The following is a 21760-nucleotide window of genomic DNA, read 5'->3' as shown; positions in this document are numbered from 1 at the left end:
CCATTCAATTCCTGTACCGCCTGAGGTTATCCATGAAGGTCCTGCCTTCTCAACCTTGTCCCTCGCCTGAAGTGTGGTGACCCTCAGGTTAAATCACCACCACCCTCAAAAAAAAATGGAAAAGCACCTTATGACCCACCTGGCACTATGGCCACTTTACCTAGTATGTACCAACAGGCTGAATGGTCTGTTCCTGTGGTAATATTTGGCAAGTCAAAAAGCCAACCCATCAATGTAGATGCAAGAATGTTTCATTTTGTATTGTGTCGCTGGCTTTGAAAGCAGACCAAGGCAGGCCAGCAGCACGGTTCAATTCCTGTACCAGCCTACCCGAACAGGCGCCGGAATGTGGCGACTGGGGGCTTTTCACAGTAACTTCATTTGAAGCCTACCCGTGACAATAAGCGATTTTCATTTCATTTCATTGTGTGTAGGTCAAGTTGTACTGACTGAACTAGATGTTGATGTGAAATAAAGCAGATTATAGATTTAATCACCGTGACCTTGCAGAGATTGAAGAGGTACACAAAAAATGAAGTGTTCGACGTTAGGGAGGTATTTGCAGTTGTGAGGGAGACTTCAAAGCTTGGGGCTTATAAATACAAGATACTTACTAACAGATCCAATGAGGAGTTCAGGAGAAAGGCTGGCACGGTGTCGCAGTGGTTAGCACTGCTGCCTACGGTGCTGAGGTCCTGGGTTCAATCCCAGCCCCGGGTCACTGTCCGTGTGGAATTTGCACATTCTCCCCGTGTCTGCGTGGGTCTCACCCCCACAACCCAAAGACGTGCAGGGTAGATGGTTTGGCCACACTAAATCGCCCCTTAATTGGAAATAAATAATTGGGTACTGAGTTGAGGAGAAGCTTTACCATATAGAATTTATGACACTTACATTTAGTTGACTATTCACAATTATGCCGTATTGTACAGGCTCATCTTCTGCAAGCTAATTAACAGTTATTCAACAAAAACTCATATATAACATATTTTTTATAGATACACATTGATATAGATACACATAGATGTAGATACACATAGATGTAGATACACATAGATGTAGATACACATAGATGTAGATACACATAGATGTAGATACACATAGATGTAGATACACATAGATGTAGATACACATAGATGTAGATACACATTGATGTAGATACACATTGATGTAGATACACATTGATGTAGATACACATTGATGTAGATACACATTGATGTAGATACACATTGATGTAGATACACATTGATGTAGATACACATTGATGTAGATACACATTGATGTAGATACACATTGATGTAGATACACATTGATGTAGATACACATAGGTATATATTTATATAGATATTGTGTGTATATATATATATTATATGGATATTGTGTGTGTATATATATATTTGTATAGATGTATTTGTATAGATGTATTTGCATCTATATATCTATATAAATACATCTATATATCTATATATTTATATAGATATAGATATATTTATGTAGATATATAGTTTGTGAGATGCTTCACAGGAGCCTCTGCGCCACATTGAGATGTTAAGCTAGATGACGGATAGCTTAGCCAAAGTTTTTATGAGTGTCATACAGGAGGCAGGAGAGAGTTTAAGGGAGAGAACTCCAGAGCTTGGCGCCCAGGCAGATGAAGTTTCATAAGTATGTGCTTATTTAATAAATGTCCATTTAAGTGGAGCAGGAAGCTTTTAATTGAACATTCTTCGTGGCAGGGTTTATAAATGGAAAGGAGCCAACTTCGGAAATGTTTTATTTCTTGTTTGACTATCTAGATACAGGGAGCTAACTGATCCGGCAGATTGGGTCACCATCGATGCAAAAACTGGTGCGATCAAGACTACTGCTGCGCTGGACAGAGAATCAGAATTTGTAAAAAATAATAAGTACAATGTCACAGTGCTGGCCATACAAGATGGTGAGTACAAATTTAATGTGTATTATTTATGCTGTAATTTGTACTGTTTGGGGAAAAATATGCTGGCTTCGTAGATCTTCTCAGCAATGGCAATCAAGAAGCCGATTGTGCGAAGTGGCACCTCTTTGGCCAAAAGGGTAGGTTTGCTCCTTTAGCTGTGCACGCAGCCCACTTTATGAACATACAAACTAGGAGCAGTAGTAGGTTGTTAAACCCTGTGAGCATGCTCATGCCATTCCATAAGATTATGGTTGATCAGATTGTAACCTCTGACCCCCCCCCTCCCTTGCTTACCAAGAATCTATCTACCGCTACCTTCAAAAATCAGTCAAAGTTTCTGCTTCCGCTGTCTATTGAGGAAGAGAGATCCAAAGACTGGCGATTCTCGATCCTCCCACAAGAGGAAGCATTCTCGCCACATGCAACCTGCCAAAGCCCCTCGAGATAGAACATAGAACATTACAGCACGGTACAGGCCCTTCGGCCCTCGATGTTGCGCTGACCTGTGAAACCCCTCTAAAGCCCATCTACACTATTCCCTTATCGTCCATATGTCTATCCAATGTCCATTTGAATGCCCTTAGTGTTGGCGAGTCCACTACTGTTGCAGGCAGGGCATTCCACGTCCTTACTACTCTCTGAGTAAAGAATCTACCTCTGACATCTGTCCTATATCTATCTCCCCTCAATTTAAAGCTATGTCCCCTCGTGCTGGACATCACCATCCGAGGAAAAAGGCTCTCAATGTCCACCCTATCTAATCCTCTGATCAACTTGTATGCCTCAAATAAGTCACCCCTTAACTTTCTTCTCTCTAACGAAAACAGCCTCAAGTCCTTCAGCCTTTCCTCGTAAGATCTTCCCTCCATACCAGGCAACATCCTTGTAAATCTCCTCTGTACCCTTTCCAATGCTTCCACATCCTTCCTATAATGCGGCGACCAGAACTGCACGCAATACTCCAAATGCGGCCGCACCAGAGTTTTGTACAACTGCAACATGACCTCATGGCTCCGAATCTCAATTCCTCTACCAATAAAAGCTAACACACCGTACGCCTTCTTAACAACCCTCTCAACCTGGGTGGCAACCTTCAGGGATCTATGGACATGGACACTGAGATCTCTCTGCTCGTCCACACTACCAAGAATCTTACCATACCAAACAGTACTCTGTTTTCCTGTTATTCCTTCCAAAATGAATCACCTCACACTTTTCTGCATTAAACTCCATTTGCCACCTGTCAGCCCAGCTCTGCAGCTTATCTATGTCCTTCTGTAACTTGTAACATCCTTCTGCACCGTCCACAACTCCACCGACTTTAGTGTCATCTGCAAATTTACTCACCCATCCTTCTACGCCCTCCTCCAGGTCATTTATAAAAATGACAAATAGCAGCGGCCCCAAAACAGATCCTTGTGGTACACCACTAGTAACTGGACACGGGTCTGAACATTCCCCATCAACCACCACCCTTTGTCTTCTTCCAGCTAGCCAATTTCTGATCCAAACTGCTAAATCACCCTGAATCCCATGCCTCCGTATTTTCTGCAATAGCCTACCGTGGGGAACCTTATCAAACGCTTTACTGAAATCCATATACACTACATCAACTGCTTTACCCTTATCCACCTGTTTGATCACCTTCTCAAAGAACTCAATAATGTTTGTGAGGCACGAACTACCCTTCACAAAACCGTGTTGACTATCCCTAATCAAGTTATTCCTTTCCAGATGATTATACATCCTATCTCTTATAAACCTTTCCAAGACTTTGCCCACAACAGAAGTAAGGCTCACTGGTCTATAGGAACCGGTTATCTGATATGCTTCAATCAAGTTGCTTCTTGCTCTTCTAAACTCCAGCAGATATAAGCCTATCCTGTCCAACTTGCCTATTCCAGGCATTGGTTGAGGAAGCTCTCTCTGAACTGCGAATGCATTTGCATCCTTCCTCAAATAAGCAGACTAATATTATACACAGTATTCCAGGTGTACAGGATGGACTAACAAGGCAATGGAATACACCATGAATGGCAGGATGGTGGGAAGGACAGGAGGACATTGGTGTGCATGACCAAAGATCCCTCAAGGCAGCAGGACAGGTAGATAAGGTGGTTAAGATGGCATATGGGATACTTGCCTTTATTAGCTGAGGCATAGAATATTAGAGCAGAAGGTTATGATAGAGCTGTATAAAAAGCTTGTTGGGCCACAGCTAGAGTACTGTGTGCGTCCTGGTCGCCACCCTATAGGAAAGATGATTGCACTAGAAAGGGTGCAGAAGAGATTCACCAGAATGTTGCCTGGGCTGGAACATTTCAGCTATCAAGAGGGACTGGATAGGCTGCGATTGCTTTCCTTGGAACAGAGAAGGCTGAGGGAGGACCTGAATGAGGTGTAAAAAATTATGAGGGGCATAGGGTAGATGGGAAAGAATCTTTCCCCATTGGCAGAAGGATCAATAACCGGGGGCATAGACTGTGGTGCGGATCTTGAACTCACTGCCTGAAAGGGTGGTAGAGGCAGGAACCGTCAACATTTAAAATGAGCACTTTAAAACGCCAGGGCATACAAGGCTATGGATCAAGTGCTGGAAAATGAGATTAGAATAGATAGATGCTTGATGGCTGGCACAGACACGATGGGCGGAATGGCCTCTTTCTGTGCTGTAAAACTCTGATTCTCGAGGGGAGAGAAAAGAGTACAGTCCGAATGAGGAAGAGAAGAAGAGTGACTGTTTAAGTAAGATTGGGCAAAGGCGAAGGCATGTTTGGCGTGAACAAAATAATGCTGGGTGATGGAGAATAACGAAAGCACTGGTGTATAATCAGAGCGAGAGAATGTTGTGAACTGCCAACTTGAGAAGAGTAAATATTATGGGATGTCATGGTGACGTTGGCAAGGCCAGCATGTGTTGCTCATCCCTAATTGTCCTTGAATAGAGTGTCTTGCTCGGCCACTTCAGGGGGCAGTTAAGAGTCAATGTTCTATGGCATTCAAATAGTCATTGGATAGACATATGGATGATAAGAGAATAGTGTAGATGGGCTTTAGAGTGGTTTCACAGGTCGGCGCAACATTAAGGGCCGAAGGGCCTGTACTGCGCTGTTATGTTCAATGTTCAACTGCATTGCTTTGGTGGAATTTCTTCAGCTTCCACAGGAGACATCAATTTTCTGTTGAATTGAAATCCATTGAGCTGAAGAAAATATCCATTTTTGGGAATGTGTAGTGCCTCACTCTGCAACTGGATCCTCGACCTCCTGACCCATAGACCACAATCAGGAAGAATAAACAACAACACCTCCTCCTTCACGATAGTCCTCAATACCAGGGACTCGCAAGGCTCCGTACTCAGCCCCCCGACTATACTCCCTGTACACACACAACGGCGTGGAAAAATTTGGCTCCAATTCCATCTAAGGTTTGCTGACAACCACAGTGGGTCGGATCTCGAACAACGATGAGTCAGAATGCAGGAGGGAGCTGAAGAACCTAGTGGAGTGGTGTAACGACAACAATCTCTCCCTAAATGTCGGCAAAATTAAAGAGCTCCGTCCGTGCCCCTGCCTTGAGTCCATTGTGTAAAATTCCTGGAATGTCCAGCAAGGCGCAGAACCATGGAATGTGGGTTGGATGGATCCCTGCACTGTAGCTCTTAATAGATACACTGCCCAAATACACTGGTCTGAAAATGATCTTGTCTCATTTCATGCAAATTGAAACATTTGAGATTTTTTAACGTTCTGTATTTCACTTATCATTTGGTCTTTTTTTTTGTTCCATAGGAGTTCCTCCAAGAACTGGAACCGGAACTGTGGTCATAAACCTGAATGATGTCAATGACAATGTTCCAATAATTACCAATAATCATTTGTATATTTGCGAGAATGGAAACCGGCAATTTGTGAATGTATCAGCTGAGGATCTTGATGCGACGCCGAATTCGGCTCCATTTACCTTTGTGCTATCAGATAGCCCACCAGAGATTCAAAGAAATTGGTTAATCTCCGAGAAAATGGGTATAGTTTTTTTTAAAACAAAAAATCTTCATTGCTTTGGTTGTTTAGATCTGCTGAGTCTGATATTTCAGTGTCTGTAAGCAGTATCGTCACCAAATGCCACTTTGCATAATTACTATCGAAGGAAAATCTTGTAATAAGCTCAGCAGGTCTGGCGGCAGCTGTGGAGAAAGAAAGAGCTCTTGGAAGGGTCATTTAGATCCAAAACTTTAACTCTGTTTCTCCCTTCACAGATGTTGCCAGACCTGCTGAGATTATCCAGCAGTTTTCTGTTTTTATTTCACATTTCCCAGCTTCTGCAGTATTTTGCTTCCAATATTGAAAGAGTTGGCGTTTCGAGTCTAGATGACTTTAGTATTTTGCTTTGGTTTTATCTGCAGTATTTTGCTATTACTTTAGTCTGTAAATCTTGCGTTATTTTGATATATTTAGTGAGGTGGGGGTCACAGTCCAGAATGCAACAGTTACTGATTGGATAGAGTTGATGGTGTGCATGCATGTAATGCGCAGAGTATTTGAGAAGGAAGGATGTGGTCATCTTTACATTATTTAGAACTTGCCTTTACTTTGTTTTTTTGAAAATTCATTGCTTTTGGATATGGTAGATGATGAACGAATTGACCCTAGGTTTGCACGGTAGAAGATAAAAGCATTGTGTGAAGCAAACTGTTGGCAGTTGGAAGAACTTTTGCTGCTTGTGTTAAGTGTTAGTTATAGGGGTTCATCATTATCAATGATGGCCGGTTTAGCTCAGTTGGCTGGACGGCTGATTTGTGATGCAGAGCAAGGTCAACAGCGGGGATTCAATCCCGATACCGGCTGAGGTTATTCATGATGGTCCCGCCTTCACAACCTTGCCCCTCGGCTGAGGTGTGGTGATCCTCTGGTTAAATCACCACCAGTCGGCTCTCAAAAGAGGAAAGCAGCCTCTGGTCATCTGGGGCTGTGACGACTTTACTTTATAACTTCATAATCTGCTTGATTTTAGTTTCCTAGCGTAGTATATAATACATCAGGAGTTTGACATATTTAAAATAATCAGTTTTGAAAAAACTTGTTTAACCCTTGTAGCTTGGAAAAAATGGTATTTGATGTACTATTGCCAGCTCATTGCATTCTCCTGTCTTCCAGGAACCTATGCCTTTGTAAGACCGGTAAATACACTTCCTGTTGGTTATTATGAAGTTCCTATCGTGATTCAGGACCAGCAGCACCAGGGGAAAGAAGATATCTTGAAGATTATGATCTGCAACTGCCCCAACAATGAAAATTGTGCCGGGAAACTTGCATCACGAAGTGCTGTCCTTGGTGGAATGGGAATCCTAGTCATGTTATTGGCTGCGTTGTTACTGCTTTGTAAGTTTTTTAAAAGTTGGCTGTATCATTTGAGACAGGCAGGAAGAATCTGCAGCTCCCCCCCCCCCCCGCAATCGCTGTAGCCCCACCTAACCTCCACGTTTTTGGACACTTATTTGCATTGCCAATCCAGCTAATAGCACTGTTGTTTCACAGCGCCAGGGACCGGGGTTCGATTCCCGGCCTGGGTCCAGGGCCGGCTCAAGGTACCGGCAACTCGGGCAGTCGCCCGGGGCACCATGTGCTAGGGGGCGCCATCAAGGAGTGCGGGTCCTGCGCATGCGCAGTTGGGCCGGTGCCAACCAGCGCATGCGTGGTGGCCACCCTCCCTCAGGCCGCCCCGCACAAACATGGCGAATGGATCCAGGCTCGCCGGTGGTCACTCCACGCCCCCCCCTCACCCCCCCCCCCGGCCCCCCCCGGCCCCCCCCCCCGCCTCCCCCCCGGCCGCCACCCCCCCCCCCCCCCCCCCCCCCCCCCCCCGAAGGGCGCCGAAGTTCAGCTTGCCCGGGGCGCCAGCAACCCTAGGGCCGGCGCTGCCTGAGTCACTGTCTGCGAGGAGTCTGCACGTTCTCCCCGTGTCTGCGTGGGTTTCCCCCAGGTGCTCCGGTTTCCTCCCACAAGTCCCGAAAGACGTGCTGTTAGGTGAATTGGACATTCTGAATTCTCCCTCAGTGTACCCGAACAGGCGCCGGAATGTGGCGACTCGGGGATTTTCACGGAAACGTCAAATGTAAGTCTACTTGTGACTATGATAAAGATTATTATTTATTAATTAAAAATTTCTGTGGTAAAAGCTTGGAGATGAGGGGAAGGGGGCAAAGAAAAATCCTGGTTTTGTTCAGTGGCAATACAACTACTTGAGGCTGTGTACACGCAATGAATGAATAATGAATAATCGCTTATTGTCACAAGTAGGCTTCAGTGAAGTTACTGTGAAAAGCCCCTAGTAGCTGTTATTCTTTTTATTGGTTCAGTCAACAATGGGGAAACATTAGCGTAGTAATGCCCAGGCTACAACCCTGGAATGTGGGTTCAAATCCCACCATGGCAGCTGATGAGATTTGAAATCCATGCATTTAATTGCTAAAATCTGGAATGCAAGATAGTCCAGCAACGGTGCTGCAAAACTATTGATTGATTGTTGTGAAAACCCATTTTGTGATTTAAAAAAAAAAAATTGTATAATTTCATTCATGACATGTGGATGTCGTTAGCTGGATCAGCGTTTATCGCCCACCCCTAATTGCCCGTGAGCTAAGTGACTAGCTCAGCCATTTCGGAGCGCAGTTGAAAGTTGCTTCAGGTTCTGGAGTCGAGTGTAGGCCAGACCAGAGCCGGGATTCGCCGCGCCAAAATCGTGTTCAGCGCAGGGGCGGAGAATGGGCCTTGACACTGAAATCCGGCACGATGCCACTCCTGCGATTCTCCAGCCCCTGCGGGAGGGGGCCATTGACAGAGGCCCCCGCGGCAATTCTCCGATTGAAAACTGGCCGAGTTCCCGACGGCGTGGTTCTAACCAAGTTTTGCACGTCGGGAATGGCCAGTGGCGGCTGTGGACTCTTCAACAGGTGGGGGGGCTCATGGGTGGCCAGGCAAGCGATCGGGCGGCACCGATCTGCGGGCGCATGCGATCTCGGGGGGGCGGGGGGGGGGGAACCTACTTCTTCCATCAGGGTCTGCGGTGCGAGTCCACCATATCGCACCGGGCGCATGCGCAGGGCCACGTATCCACAGCCAGTGGTGCGAGAAGCACTCCGGGGCTTCCTTAAGGAAAGTCCAGATTGAAACGCCCACTTTTTGAAGCTGGCATGGGGACATAGCCCCATTATTGGAGAATCCTGCCCCAGGTTCTTCCCTAAAGGATATTTAGTGAAAGGTGGGTTTTTGGTACACTGGACTCCCGGTTTCTTTCTTTTTCGTTGAATTCAGATTTCACCATCTGGCGCGGAGGGATTTGAACTCCGGGTCCCCTGAGCATTACCTTAATTTTAAAGTGTCCAACAATCTTCTTATCCTTCACAGGCTTACTCCTGGCAGCTGTTGCATTGTATTGCGGAGGTGACCAAAAGAAGAAACCATCGTTGTATCCCGAAACTCCTTATCACCAAAGCCTCATTGTCTCCAATGAAGAGGGTGGTGGTCAGCAAGATAAGGTGGGTTACCCCCGATCCACATCTCGCGTGAGCTGTAGTGGTCGTTCAGTAGCTGGAAACACCGCCTCTTTGTCAGAAGGTTACGAATTCAATATCCAGGCTCGCGCTTGCTCTTCAGTGTCTTTTGGAAGGAGGTCACGACGTGCCGGGTTGTGGTGAGAACCAAAGATCCCATGGCATCGTTTTGAAGAGGGGCAGGGGCGTTTGTCCCGGTGTCTGATCCAACATTTACCTTTTAATTCATTTTCACGGGATGTGGGCGTGGCTGCACAGGCCAGCATTTATTGCCCTTCAAAAGGGCAATCATATCATTTTTATAAAAACTATGGTATGTGGCCATTTATCGTGTTGCTGGTTGTGGAAGCTTCCTGCCTACACATTTGCCGATGCACATCTCGTGTCCTACATTGTAGCCGTGACCAGGCGTCAAACTACCTCTGTTGGCTTAAAACACTTTGGGACTTCTAGAGGAATTTTGTAAATGCAAGTTCTTTTTTTGGAATTCTTGGACCTTGACTGTACCAGAGTCAAAATGAGAATTAAAAATATAAGGGGACATGTGACCCAAATGCCGACAATTTACTTGCGCTTTTAACTTTTATCAATTATTTGAATGCTGGTGATCCAGGTTCCATAGCGGAACCTCCCAGCACTAGATTGGTTTGTCTATTGTCACGTCTACCGAGGTACAGTGAAAAGTATTTTTCTGCGAGCAGTTCAACAAATCATTAAGTACATGGGAAGAAAAGGGAATAAAATAAAATAAAATGCATAATAAGCAACACAAGGTACCCAATGTCACTACGTAAACACCGGCATCGGGTGAAGCATACAGGGTGTAGTGTTAATATGGTCAGTCCATAAGAGGTCATTTAGGAGTCTGGTAACAGTGGGGAAGAAGCTGTTTTTGAGTCTGTTCGTGTGTCATTAGGTGGAAGATGCCACATTGCACGAAAATGAAATGAAAATTGCTTATTGTTACAAGTAGGCTTCAAATGAAGTTACTAGCCGCCACATTGGCGCCTGTTTGTGGAGGCTGGTACAGGAATTGAATTGTGCTGCTGGCCTGCCTTGGTCTGCTTTAAAAGCCAGCAATTTAGCCCAGTGTGCTAAACCAGCCCCAAGACGATGTGCCCAGTCTTTTGCTGTCGATGTTTAACCTCCGACCTGTCCCTTTCCGTCAACCCATTTTGTGTTAAAAGCCTGTGCCCTGCCATCTTCAGTTTCCATTTGGAGCTTATTCTTGGGGTTTATTGCTTCCTTGTAGTCGGCAACGGCAAAAGCTTAAAAAATCCCACACGTCCCAATCCACTTGAATATTTCTCTGCCTCCATTTCAATTCCCCTTTTCCTTCACTCAAGTGGTAGAGTGTAGCAGGAAGCCATTCGGTCTCTTGTGCTGAAGAGGTATTCAATTAGTGCCTCACCCCTACTCTTCCCCCCCCCCCCCCCCCCCCCCCCCCCAACCATAGTCCTATCGCTTTCAAGAATTCATCCAATTTCCATTTGAAATTACTATTCAATCTGCTTCCATCCCCCTTACAGTCAGTGCATTCCAGATCATCATAACTCGCTGCGTAAAGCATTATCCCCCTCCGGTTCTTTTGCCAGCTATCTTAAATTGTGTAATTTGAAAACAGAAAGTTCTCGAAAACCTCAGCCGGCCGGGTCACATCTGTGGAGGGCGAAGCGGGATTATTGTTTGGAATCCTTGCGACGTCATCGGGGGTTGAAGAAAAGTAGAAAATTACTCCTGCCCATGTTTTAATTTCTTGAAAGTTCCTGTCCCCTAACACCTCTCACAGTGCTCACTTGACCAACATTGTTTTCCAGCTAAGAAGATTCACGGATTTTTAATAGGGCAATTCCTTAATTACTGTGCTCCCATTTTTCAGAATCTTGATGCCCTGGGGATTCCTCTGACTCTGAAAGATAACATGGTTATATCTCAACATTACGACAACCAAGAAGCGGGAATGGGGCACGGAGCACTTTCCACTTTCAGCCACACAGGAATGAAAGGAACAAGTGGTGGAGGAATGGTGCCAGGCAATGATCTGGTGAATATCAACGAGAGAGGCGTTTATAGGGAAACAATGTACTCCCAGACCGACATGGCAAATGCAAATTTGACCACCTTTGAAAGTAATACACTGAGTCGCAGAAACAGTCACAACTTAATGGATGTCCTGCGATCACGTGTTGAACAGGTAAATATGGCAATCTTGCTATAAATTAAGCTGTAAAGGGTGTGTCACAGCCAATAACCTTTCTTTTGTGCATTTTCTTGGGGGGCATGCCAGGAGGTGGGTTGGTGGGGGAAGTTTGAAGTGAGTTTTTAATTTATTGCCCAGCCCTAATTGCCCCTTGAAGGGGCAGTTTAAGAGTCAACCACATTGCTGTGGATCTGGAGTCGTGTGTAACCCAGACCCGGTAAGGGTGGCAGATTTCCTTCCCTTATGGACATAAGTGAACTAGATGGCTTTTTATGGCAATCGCTTCATGGTCATTATTAGACTTTTTGCAGGTTTGCATTGAATTCAAATTTCGCCACTTGCTGTGGTGCGATTCCAACTTGGGGTCCCCAGAGCATTGCCCGGGGTCTGTGAATTATTAGTCCAGTGATAATGCCATTGCCTCCCCTAGATTGAGTATTGCTGGTAAAATGCATTTTGTTGCTGCTTTTCACCTTGCACTCAGATACGACGGCATGGTGGCACGGTGGTTAGCACTGCTGCCTCACGGTGGTTAGCACTGCTGCCTCACAGTGCCCGGGACCTGGGTTCAACTCCGGCCTCGGGTGACTGTGTGGAGTTTGTACTTTCTCCCCGTGTCTGCTTGGGTTTCCTCCGGGAGCTCCGGTTTCCTCCCACAGCCTGAAGTTGTGTCGGTTAGGTGGATTGGCCATGCTAAATTGCCCCATTAGTGTTGAAAAGGTTTGGTGGGGTTACGGGGTCACGAGGATGGTGTGCAGGCCTAGGCAGGGTGTTCTTTCCGAGGTTCGGTGTAGACTCGATGGGCCGAATGGCGGCCTCCTTCACTGTAGAGATTCTATGATCAGGACAATCACAAGAATACCAAAGAGAGGGGGAAACAAAGGTGTCATACTATGAGAAAAATGTGCTGATTAGTTGGCAGGGGGAATCTGGTCCTGTTGGTGCCATGGAAAATGCACCAGTTGATGGTGATTGACAGTTAACTGCCAAACATTGTGTTATTAATGTATTATAGGTATTTGATGCAGTAATTGTTAAAAGCTTGAATAAGAGTGTGTTCAACTGCTGCAGTCGTGTTTTAAAAGAATAGCCTAAATTGAAAGGCAAGTATATTTTGGGGGCCAGGAGTGTAATAGAAGTATTGTAAGAAGCTTGGGAATATGCACATTTGTTTTAAGGGGATTCCCTGTGGTGTTCATTAAATTTTGATGTGGTGAGATGATACCATTACTGGGTGGAGTAATGTTTTTTTCAGTGGGAATAAAGATAGCAATCTTCACTATATTGAGTAGTATTGTTTAAAGAGCAATTGTAAAAGTTATTTTCTGGGGTGACGTTAGAGACATCCGAATGCTGTGTTAGTAATATAGAACATAGTGTTTTTGAAAACTCACCATTATTCTTAGAATTCCCCTATACCAAAAAGTGCCGACATTCTAAATGGTGAACAGGGATTCTCACTCCCTGACTCCGATGCAGGCTTCAGTGGGTGCTATTCAGGTCAAACTATATTTTCAAGTTATCGCCCAGTATAACCCATACCTTCACCAAAGATTTTATCTACTTCCCACTTAGTAGCATCGATGTCCTGGGTCCTGCATTGCTAAGTATGTAAAGTAGACTTTAGGAATAACCACTGTTTCAGGTTAAATTAAGTTATTTTATTATTATATTTTTTCTTTTAAAAGCTGAATTCACTTTCTTTACAGAAAGGTAAAAAGATCTTGCTTCTGGATCCTGCTGGTTGGTTGAAGGGACCTTCGGGCCCACCTTGGCAATCAATCTTCTTTAAAGTCTGGTCTTCTTGAGATGTATTCGCTGGTTAGCTCCGTTGCTGTGTCTTGTCGATCCATGTACTGAGCTATGAGAGCTGGCTCTGCTAGCTATCTCTCAGCTGACTCTGACTCCTGTTTAAATTCTAGTCTTCCTTAGCTGTATAGCTGTTTAAACTCGGCTGCTTGTCTCATCTTTTCCATGGCCAAGCTGTGAAAGCTGAATCTGCTTCTCTCCTCTCTCTGAGTTCTGGTCTCCTTCCGCTTCTGCTCCCTGGGTTTATATTCTCTTTCTAACAATTATTAAGTTTTCATTACCTTATTGTAAATTAACTTATTTCACTTTGATTGTAAAAAGTATCTTTGATCTAAACATTCTAATATAACTAAGTATTCATTTTGGGCATGGCCTCAGCCCTCAGATCTGATTACATTGTCCTTTGTGATGTTCAAAGTTCCTTTGTGATATTCAAAATGCTTTGGTTTCAGTAGAGGTGTTACATTTAATTCCTGTGATTTCTATAGTTTAATTTTCTAATTGTCCCCAGCTCATAACTTTGCCTTCGATTTTGACTTTAAATTATGTTTCTCGTAGACAAGTTGTCTCCAATTTTCTTTTAATTTACTTGATATTTGCAAAATTTCACACTTAGAATTGTTAGCAAATGCAATTCAACCCCATCCTTTCCTTTCCAGCTGTTTACTGAGAGTTAATTTCAATGAAGGTGTGAAACCTTTGCTTTTAGCTTAATACAAGAAACTTGTGTGTTTGCTAAGCCTGCTTGAGAGAAAGAATTTTCATTTTATAATCCTGCTCTTTGCAGCTGCTATTAACCCTTTATGGGATCTTTCCCTGTATCCTCTCATGTTTGTCTCAGACCAGATATTGCCAGACTTCCATGTTTCAAATGACACATTTTTCCCACCGATCCACTTAAGCCCTCACTTCCACCCTATCCCCATAGCCCAATAACCCCCTCCTAACCTTTTTGGACACTAAGGGCAATTTAGCATGGCCAATCCATCTAACCTGCACGTCTTTGGACTGTGGGAGGAAACTGGAGCACCCGGAGGAAACCCACGCAGACACTGGGAGAACGTGCAGACTCCGCACAGACAGTGACCCAGCGGGGAATCGAACCTGGGACCCTGGCGCTGTGAAGCCACAGTGCTATCCTCTTGTGCTGCCCAAATATAATTTGTTTTAATATACCTTACACTTCTTTCCTCGTGCAATCTCTCCCGGAGGGAAGTATCTTTCCCTCGTTCTTACAAACATAAAATAAGCCAGGCAGTTTGACTCTGGGCAAGGCATTGCCCTGAGGAATGAACCAGTGAATGACTGTCACTTGTTTTGTTTAGCTGAATGGGGAAATGCTTAGGAAATCAGAAGCACAAAGGGACTTGGGAGTCCTTATTCAAGATTCTCTTCAGGTTAACGTGCAGGTTCAGTCGGCAGTTAGGAAAGCAAATGCAATGTTAGCATTCATGTCGAGTGGGCTAGAATACAGCAGCAGGGGTGTACTTCTGAGGCTGTATAAGGCTCTGGTCAGACCCCATTTGGGGCATTGTGAGCAGTTTTGGGTCCCATATCTAAGGAAGGATGTGCTGGCCTTGGAAAGGGTCCAGAGCAGGTTCAGGAGAATGATCCCTGGAATGAAGAGCTTGTCATATAAGGAGCGGTTGAGGAACTCATTGGAGTTTAGAAGGATGAGGGGGGATCTTATTGAAACTTAACAGGATACTACGAGGCCTGGATAGAGTGGATGTTTCTACTTTAGGAAAAACTAGAACCAGAGGGGACAATCTCCGACTAAAGGGACGATCCTTTAAAACAGAGATGAGGGGGAATTTCTTCAGCCAGAGGGTGGTGAATCTGTGGATCTCTTTGCCGCAGAAGGCTGTGGAGGCCAAATCACTGAGTGTCTTTGAGACAGATAGATAGGGTTCTTGATAAAAAAGGGGATTGGGGTTATGAGGTGAAGGCAGGAAAATGGGGATGTTGAAAATATCAGCCATGATTGAATGGCGGAGTAGTCTCGATGGGCCGAGTGGCCTAATTCTGCTCCAATGGCTTATACTCTTATGGTGCAACAGGCACAATGTGTGTGCATGTTCTTTCTGTCTATAAAGATTTAAGCTCGTCAGTGTGGCTCACTTGTGTGTACTGGAAGCTACATATATTAATGCATTGGGACCGTACTCTGCCCCCATAGTGCTGCAAATTTACCCCCACCCCCCCCCCCCTTCACTTTTTATCTAAGGTTGAAACTGCTTCCACCATTCCAGACCTTAACAAATCGCCGTGTAAGATAAAGTTATCCGGACGTTTGTTTCTTTTTCCATCAATTAGCTATGGGAAATTAGATTCATTTGGTAATCTATGCCGGGTGTCCCCTCAATTTGCAATATGGTAAAACGATATCCTTTGGAACGCCAAAAAAAAAAGAAAGGTACTTTTAGTTGGAAGTTGAAATGAACGTTGTGCGCCGTTTCGCACTGGAAAGATTTTTAACTTGATGCTCGATTTTCTTCAAGGTCTATGAGGAAGAGGAGGAGCAGCAAGAGCTGGGCATCCCCATTGACTACCAACAAGAATATCCAATTGAGGGAGCCGAGTCGGTTAATGGGTCTGTTGGCCGCTACAGCGATGTGAGAGAAAATCTGGGTTTGGAGCACTTGAACAATTTTGAACCCAGGTTTGACACCTTGGTTTCGATGAATAGATGAGCGCTGTGACCAAACCTCAAAAAAAACCACTCGCCTTGTCGAAGATATTTTGGAAAATCCCATTGGGAAGTTCAAGGCAATTACTGACTTTTATTCTTTCCCATGCTTCCATTGTATTGAACTACTTCAGTGGTATAGATTTGACAATAAACGTGCCTTGATTTTATCATTGAACGATGCGTTAGGAAGCTGGTTGCATTTGGTGTGAATATATAAGTAAATGATCTTTTTATTAAGAATGTTCAACTTTTCAAAATGTTCCGCTTGTTTCTTGGTGAGGGTTAGGATATGAATGCAAGGTGAAACACAACTAGCATTGCCTGTCTGTCCTTGCCAGTAAATGCTTTAAACCTGAGTTTGAGTAGGTTAGTCAAAACACGTACATTCCCGAAATGATAGGTCCTGCGGTTTCCTTTAACTTTGGGAGTTGAATGTCTTGTTTTGCTGATTTAATATCCCCCAAATGATTTTAATGTGTCAGACCTCTGATTGTTTAATTTTTTGCGTGCGTGTTCAGTTAGGAACAACTCATCAAAGTTAGCCGATCTTGGCCTTGAAATTCATTGCCGTGGGAGAAAGCAGATCATCGGGGGATTTCCTGCTGATAACTGAGAGTGTGTGTGTGTGTGTGTGCTGAGTGACAGTAAAGTATGGGGTTGGGCTCGATTGTTTGAACTCCTGATGCTCCCTGCCTAGACTCGCCCTGAAAGTTGGGACAGGTACTTGAGTAATGTCAGCCTGCGGGAGCATGTCGGGACGAGTTGAAACTTTATGTTGAGGGTGGAGGGAGGAATTTGGGGGAATTCAGTGCTGCTTCCTATTACTGCAGGGCCTGTGTGTAACATATATTCCTAGTCTACCTGCCTTTACCTCTTGGGATGTGGGTTCATCAAGCACGTCATTGATTGCTCTTAAGAAGGTCGCGGCTCTGGGCTGCCTCACGCTGCAGTGGTAATTTTCGCATGACTGAGATCTAAGTGGCCCCTTGTCTCTGTGGTTTGTAAAATGTAAATACTGCTTATTGATGTCGGTATGGAGATGCTTGTTGCTTCTTATTTTTGTAATTTTGGTAGCTGAACTTCAAATTCTCAGGGGTGGTCCAACCAAAACGTCTTTCTGTTTTGCCTCTCTTTGTTTCAATTCCCTTCCTTTTAAGGCACCTCTTAAAACCTACCTCTTTAACTAAGCTTTGGTCATCTGGCCTAATACCTCCTCGGGTGGAATGGTGCTGAAATTTGTTTGATTACGTTCCTCTGAAGCACCTTGGACGTTTTGCTTCATTGAAGGTGCTATAGAAATACTTGTAATTGAAGTTCAGCCACCAACCGGGAAGGCGTGTCAAATAAATAAAATGAGTACTTTCACTTATTCAGTGAACAGTGTGTATTTCCTCTTGTGTTTTTGGGGTATATGCGAACTTCAGTTTGAGTGGGGAGGGTGGACGGGCTGAAAATGTGCGTAAGAGGAGGTGGCACAGTGGTTAGCACTGCTGCCTCACGGCGCCAAGGAGCCGGGTTCGATCCCGGCCCCAGGTCACTGTCCGTATGGAGTTTGCACGTTCTCCCCGTGTCTGCGTGGGTCTCGCGTCCCCCCCCCCCCCCCAAACCACACGCAACCCAAAGGTGTGCAGGATAGGTGATTTAGCCACCCTAAATTTCACTCTTAATTGCGGGGGGAATAATGAATTGGGTACTCGTAAATTTATTATTTTTTAAAAAAAGGAAATGTGCTGAATATTGTCTTCCTTTTTGAAGATAAACTTGTCCCTGAGATTTAGCTTCCAAGATGTAATATTGGTTATGAGCTTTGAGTCAACTTAAATGAGCTCTCACACTCCAGCAAGGGTGAGCAGGCAGAATTGGGGTCTTCACCCCTGCTGTGCTCCCATAAGTATGCTGATTTAAATTGCAAATGTCTTTGCACTGTAGCTATAAATAATATCTGCAGTGTGGGAGCAGAGTCAAAATTTACTCGTTTTATAGAAATATTTCATTTAGTGGAATTTCTATTTCTGTTGTACCCTTGTTAACCTAAGAGAATGTGGCTTTCCATGACTACATTGGTGTAAATATCCACAAGTAATTTTAAATGCGGTATAATACCGCACCAGCCTCCCCGGACAGGCGCCGGAATGTGGCGACTAGGGGCTGTTCACAGTAACTTCATTGAAGCCTACTCATGACAATAAGCGATTTTCTTTTCATTTTTGTTTTTCATACACCTATCGTTTAAGGCATTTTGCAAAAGTGGTATTACCCATTATAGTGACATGACTTTCACAAATATTGAACCAAAGTTGTACTAAATTGCTCAGTGTCTTGCAACCAAAGTTAGCTCTGAATTTTAACAGTGGCTCATCTCCACGCTGTGTTTGCTCTTGATGGAGGTGATGATGTAATGAAAGATGTCCGACCTTTGTATATCTGTCAATGTATTTGTAAAATAAAATTGATATTGTACATAAAAAGCGATGTCCCCGTGTTTGGAAGAGCTTGTTGAATTTGATGCAATGTATTTTTATACACACTGATTCCTTTCTGAATACGTCAAGTCAGTGTTTTTCAAACTTTTTTTGCCCCGGGACCCATTTTTTGCCAACTGGCCGTCCTTCGGGTCCTACGATGGCCAACCTCCGTGACCTGCGACAGCCGGCCCTTGCGCCCACTATATTCACTTGCCTTTAGTGTGACAGATGAGCCGCCTTGGTACTCATGATGTCACTTGCTTTGGTTATTCAATGCTAAATTTCTGATAATGACGTCCGCTGATGATTTACGGTCTCAATGCGTGCATTGGAAAAAAAAAAATAGAGGTTTGTCCTCAAACTCGCCATGTTTAGTCTTCAGATATCTTTGAAGTTTTGAGGGTTTTAAACTTTTATTTGCCAGTGCCTCCCTGCATGTAACAGATGAACTTTGAATCCTGATTTGCAGTGGAATAATTAATCACCAACACCTCAAGTAATCATATTTATGCTGTTTTGTTCCTGTTGTCAGCTACTTCATGGGTTGTTCACCAGAGGCCCAGGAGTTCTAAACAGTACTGATGGCAGTTGCAAAATGGAGGAATCTCTCTTGCGCCCAGAACACGTGACGTCAGCGCAGTGGGCGTGTGACCTGCTCTCTGCCGCCGCTCTTGGTGGGAGGACTCCCTTGGTGTTTTTTAAAAAATAACTGACCCTGGGCAGCCTGCCGATGTTAGGAGGAGGTGGTCCAGCCCGCTGGGCTCCAGGCCTGAGCACTGCTTATTCCAGCACACATGGTCAGCAATCACGGTAGCATGGTGGTTAGCATAAATGCTTCACAGCTCCAGGGTCCCAGGTTCGATTCCCGGCTGGGTCACTGTCTGTGTGGAGTCTGCACGTCCTCCCCGTGTGTGCGTGGGTTTCCTCCGGGTGCTCCGGTTTCCTCCCACAGTCCAAAGATGTGCGGGTTAGGTGGATTGGCCAGGCTAAATTGCCCTTAGTGTCCTAAAAAATAAGGTTAATGGGGGTTGTTGGGTTGCTGGTATAGGGTGGATACGTGGGCTTGAGCGGGGTGATCATTGATCGGCACAACATTGAGGGCCGAGGGGCCTGTTCTGTGCTGTATTTATCTCTCTCTCTCTCTCTCATAGGGCATCGTGAATAGTGTTCATACAGGGAATAGGTCAGTTCAGTCTATTGAAGTTTGTAACCCTCTTGGAATTCCCTTGGGACAACCTCTTTGAGTCTTCAGCACTTGGCCAGACAAGAAACCTGTTTGAAATCTCTGCTCTTAATCCCCGAGTGGCAGCCAGGCTTTCTTCAATTTGATTATTGGTGTTCCTAGATTAATTGGCTCCTAATTACTTCAGCAACCTGTGCTCGTTATCTCAGTGATGAAAATGATCGGGGGCTGGATTCTCCGGTCGCCGATGCCGAAATCGCGTTGGGTGAACGGCTGGAGAATCACATTTCCCGACCGAATCGGGGTGGTGCTCCTTTTGCGATGCTCCTCCCCCTCCAAAGCCCGCGCCACGTACCTATGACCTCAGGCTGTTGCCTGAGGCCCATCCCCCAATGCTCCACCCTCGAATGGCCGTGTTCCCGAGGGCGCGGGACACGTGGTCTCACCCGTCGGGAACTCGGCATGGTGGCTGCGGACTCGGTCCAGCGCCGCCACAGTCGGGGGAAGGGGCGATCCGCAGGCACTGGGGAACAATATTCGGGGCTGGGGACACTGGTGGGGCAGTCCGTGCACGTGAGCTGGAGGGGGGTGGGGGGGGGGGGTACTATTTCATGAGCCGGATCCGTGGGCTGCATCTGCCATGAACCATGGCACTGCGCGGCCACTGACGCGGCAATTCTCCAGGCTGTATCGACAGCTAGAGCCCTATTGCTCTACACTGCCTGGCTGCTAGTCCCCAGTAAAATGGGGAATCAGTGGTATGATTGTGACAATCTCAGATTGTCCATCTAAGAAACCCCATGTCACTGGTCATGGGTTCTGTCGGTCCCTGCATGGCTGGTGACCCCGATCCTCGAGGTGAATCTTCGACCGCGCACTTTTGAGATATTTCTGGGAGGTGGGATCGGTCCTTGGACTCGGGATCGTCGGTATTCCTTTCTCAGGCTCCTTCTCCGGGCCTCCTCTTGATGTCGGGTGTCCTCGAAGAATTGTGTCCTTCAATCTGGAGGTTCCTCCAAGTAGGTCTCTTCTGAGCAAGGCTCTCCCGGGATTGAGGTCTATGTTACATTTCTTGAGGTTGGCCTTCAGGGTGTCTTTCAAGCGCTTCCTTTGTCCTCCTCTTGTTCAGAAGCCTTCCTTGAGCTGGGTGAAGAAGATTTGCTTTGGCAGTGCAGATTCTGGTATCCTAAGCACATGGCCGGCCCGCGGAGATGATTTTGGATGATTATAGAGCTCTTGGCTCGTTCAAGGATACTTGAAAAAGGGTAGAATTGCTTTTAAAATCAAAAGGATAGTTGCCAAACAGAAAAGGGGAAGGTTAGCTCTGAGGTTTGTTAGGATCTTTTGGGAACTCTTTTAAAGTTTGCTTATTGTGTGAAGCCATTCTTGTGTACAAGTGTACTTTTCTTTTCATAATAATAATCGCTTATTGTCACAAGTAGGCTTCAATGAAGTAACTGTGAAAAGCCCCAAGTCGCCACATTCCGGCGCCTGTTCGGGGAGGCCGGTACGGGAATTGAACCCGCGCTGCTGGCATTGTTCTTCATTACAAGCCAGCTGTTTAGCCCACTGTGATCAATAAAAATTTACCTTATAATAAAATCATCACAATAGTCGGGCACACCAGTTTTTGATTTCAGATTTCCTCATAGTATACAAATTGCGAAAGCTGTTTTGGCAGCAGCTTCAAGTTTCCTTTTGGGATTTGGGCAACATGGCTTTTGCAATCGTCGCTAAGTGCCATTCAGCTGGCTGAAAAGAGGACGTGGGAAAAAACAGAAGCCAGTAAATACCGCACCTTCCCAGCCCACTCTTTTCCTCTACCTCAACTGCAGCAGGTACCATGTCAGAGTGCTGCTCCTGGATCGCACCATGCAATAGTTAACATGCAGAGCTGGCCACCAAGATGCACACCATCAT

General features: G+C 45.3%; 1 protein-coding gene across 1 annotated transcript in view; it reads left to right on the top strand.

Moving 5' to 3' along the window:
- The window catches only part of LOC119972215 (desmocollin-3-like), a 59148-nt gene extending 40488 nt beyond the window's left edge, over positions 1-18660 (top strand). Inside the window, exons 11-16 of the mRNA XM_038808582.1 lie at positions 1797-1939; positions 5731-5964; positions 7096-7320; positions 9346-9476; positions 11371-11685; positions 16002-18660. Coding sequence (XP_038664510.1) covers positions 1797-1939; positions 5731-5964; positions 7096-7320; positions 9346-9476; positions 11371-11685; positions 16002-16193 — 1240 coding nt within the window. The 3' untranslated portion in view covers positions 16194-18660. The remainder of the gene's footprint in view (positions 1-1796; positions 1940-5730; positions 5965-7095; positions 7321-9345; positions 9477-11370; positions 11686-16001) is intronic.
- The last annotated feature ends 3100 nt before the right edge of the window (positions 18661-21760 follow it).

Source organism: Scyliorhinus canicula, chromosome 10 (genome assembly GCF_902713615.1).
Source record: "Scyliorhinus canicula chromosome 10, sScyCan1.1, whole genome shotgun sequence".
Classification (NCBI taxonomy): domain Eukaryota; kingdom Metazoa; phylum Chordata; class Chondrichthyes; order Carcharhiniformes; family Scyliorhinidae; genus Scyliorhinus; species Scyliorhinus canicula.
The sequence above is the reverse complement of the archived record's forward strand: the minus strand, read 5'-3'. Positions and strand labels throughout refer to the sequence as shown.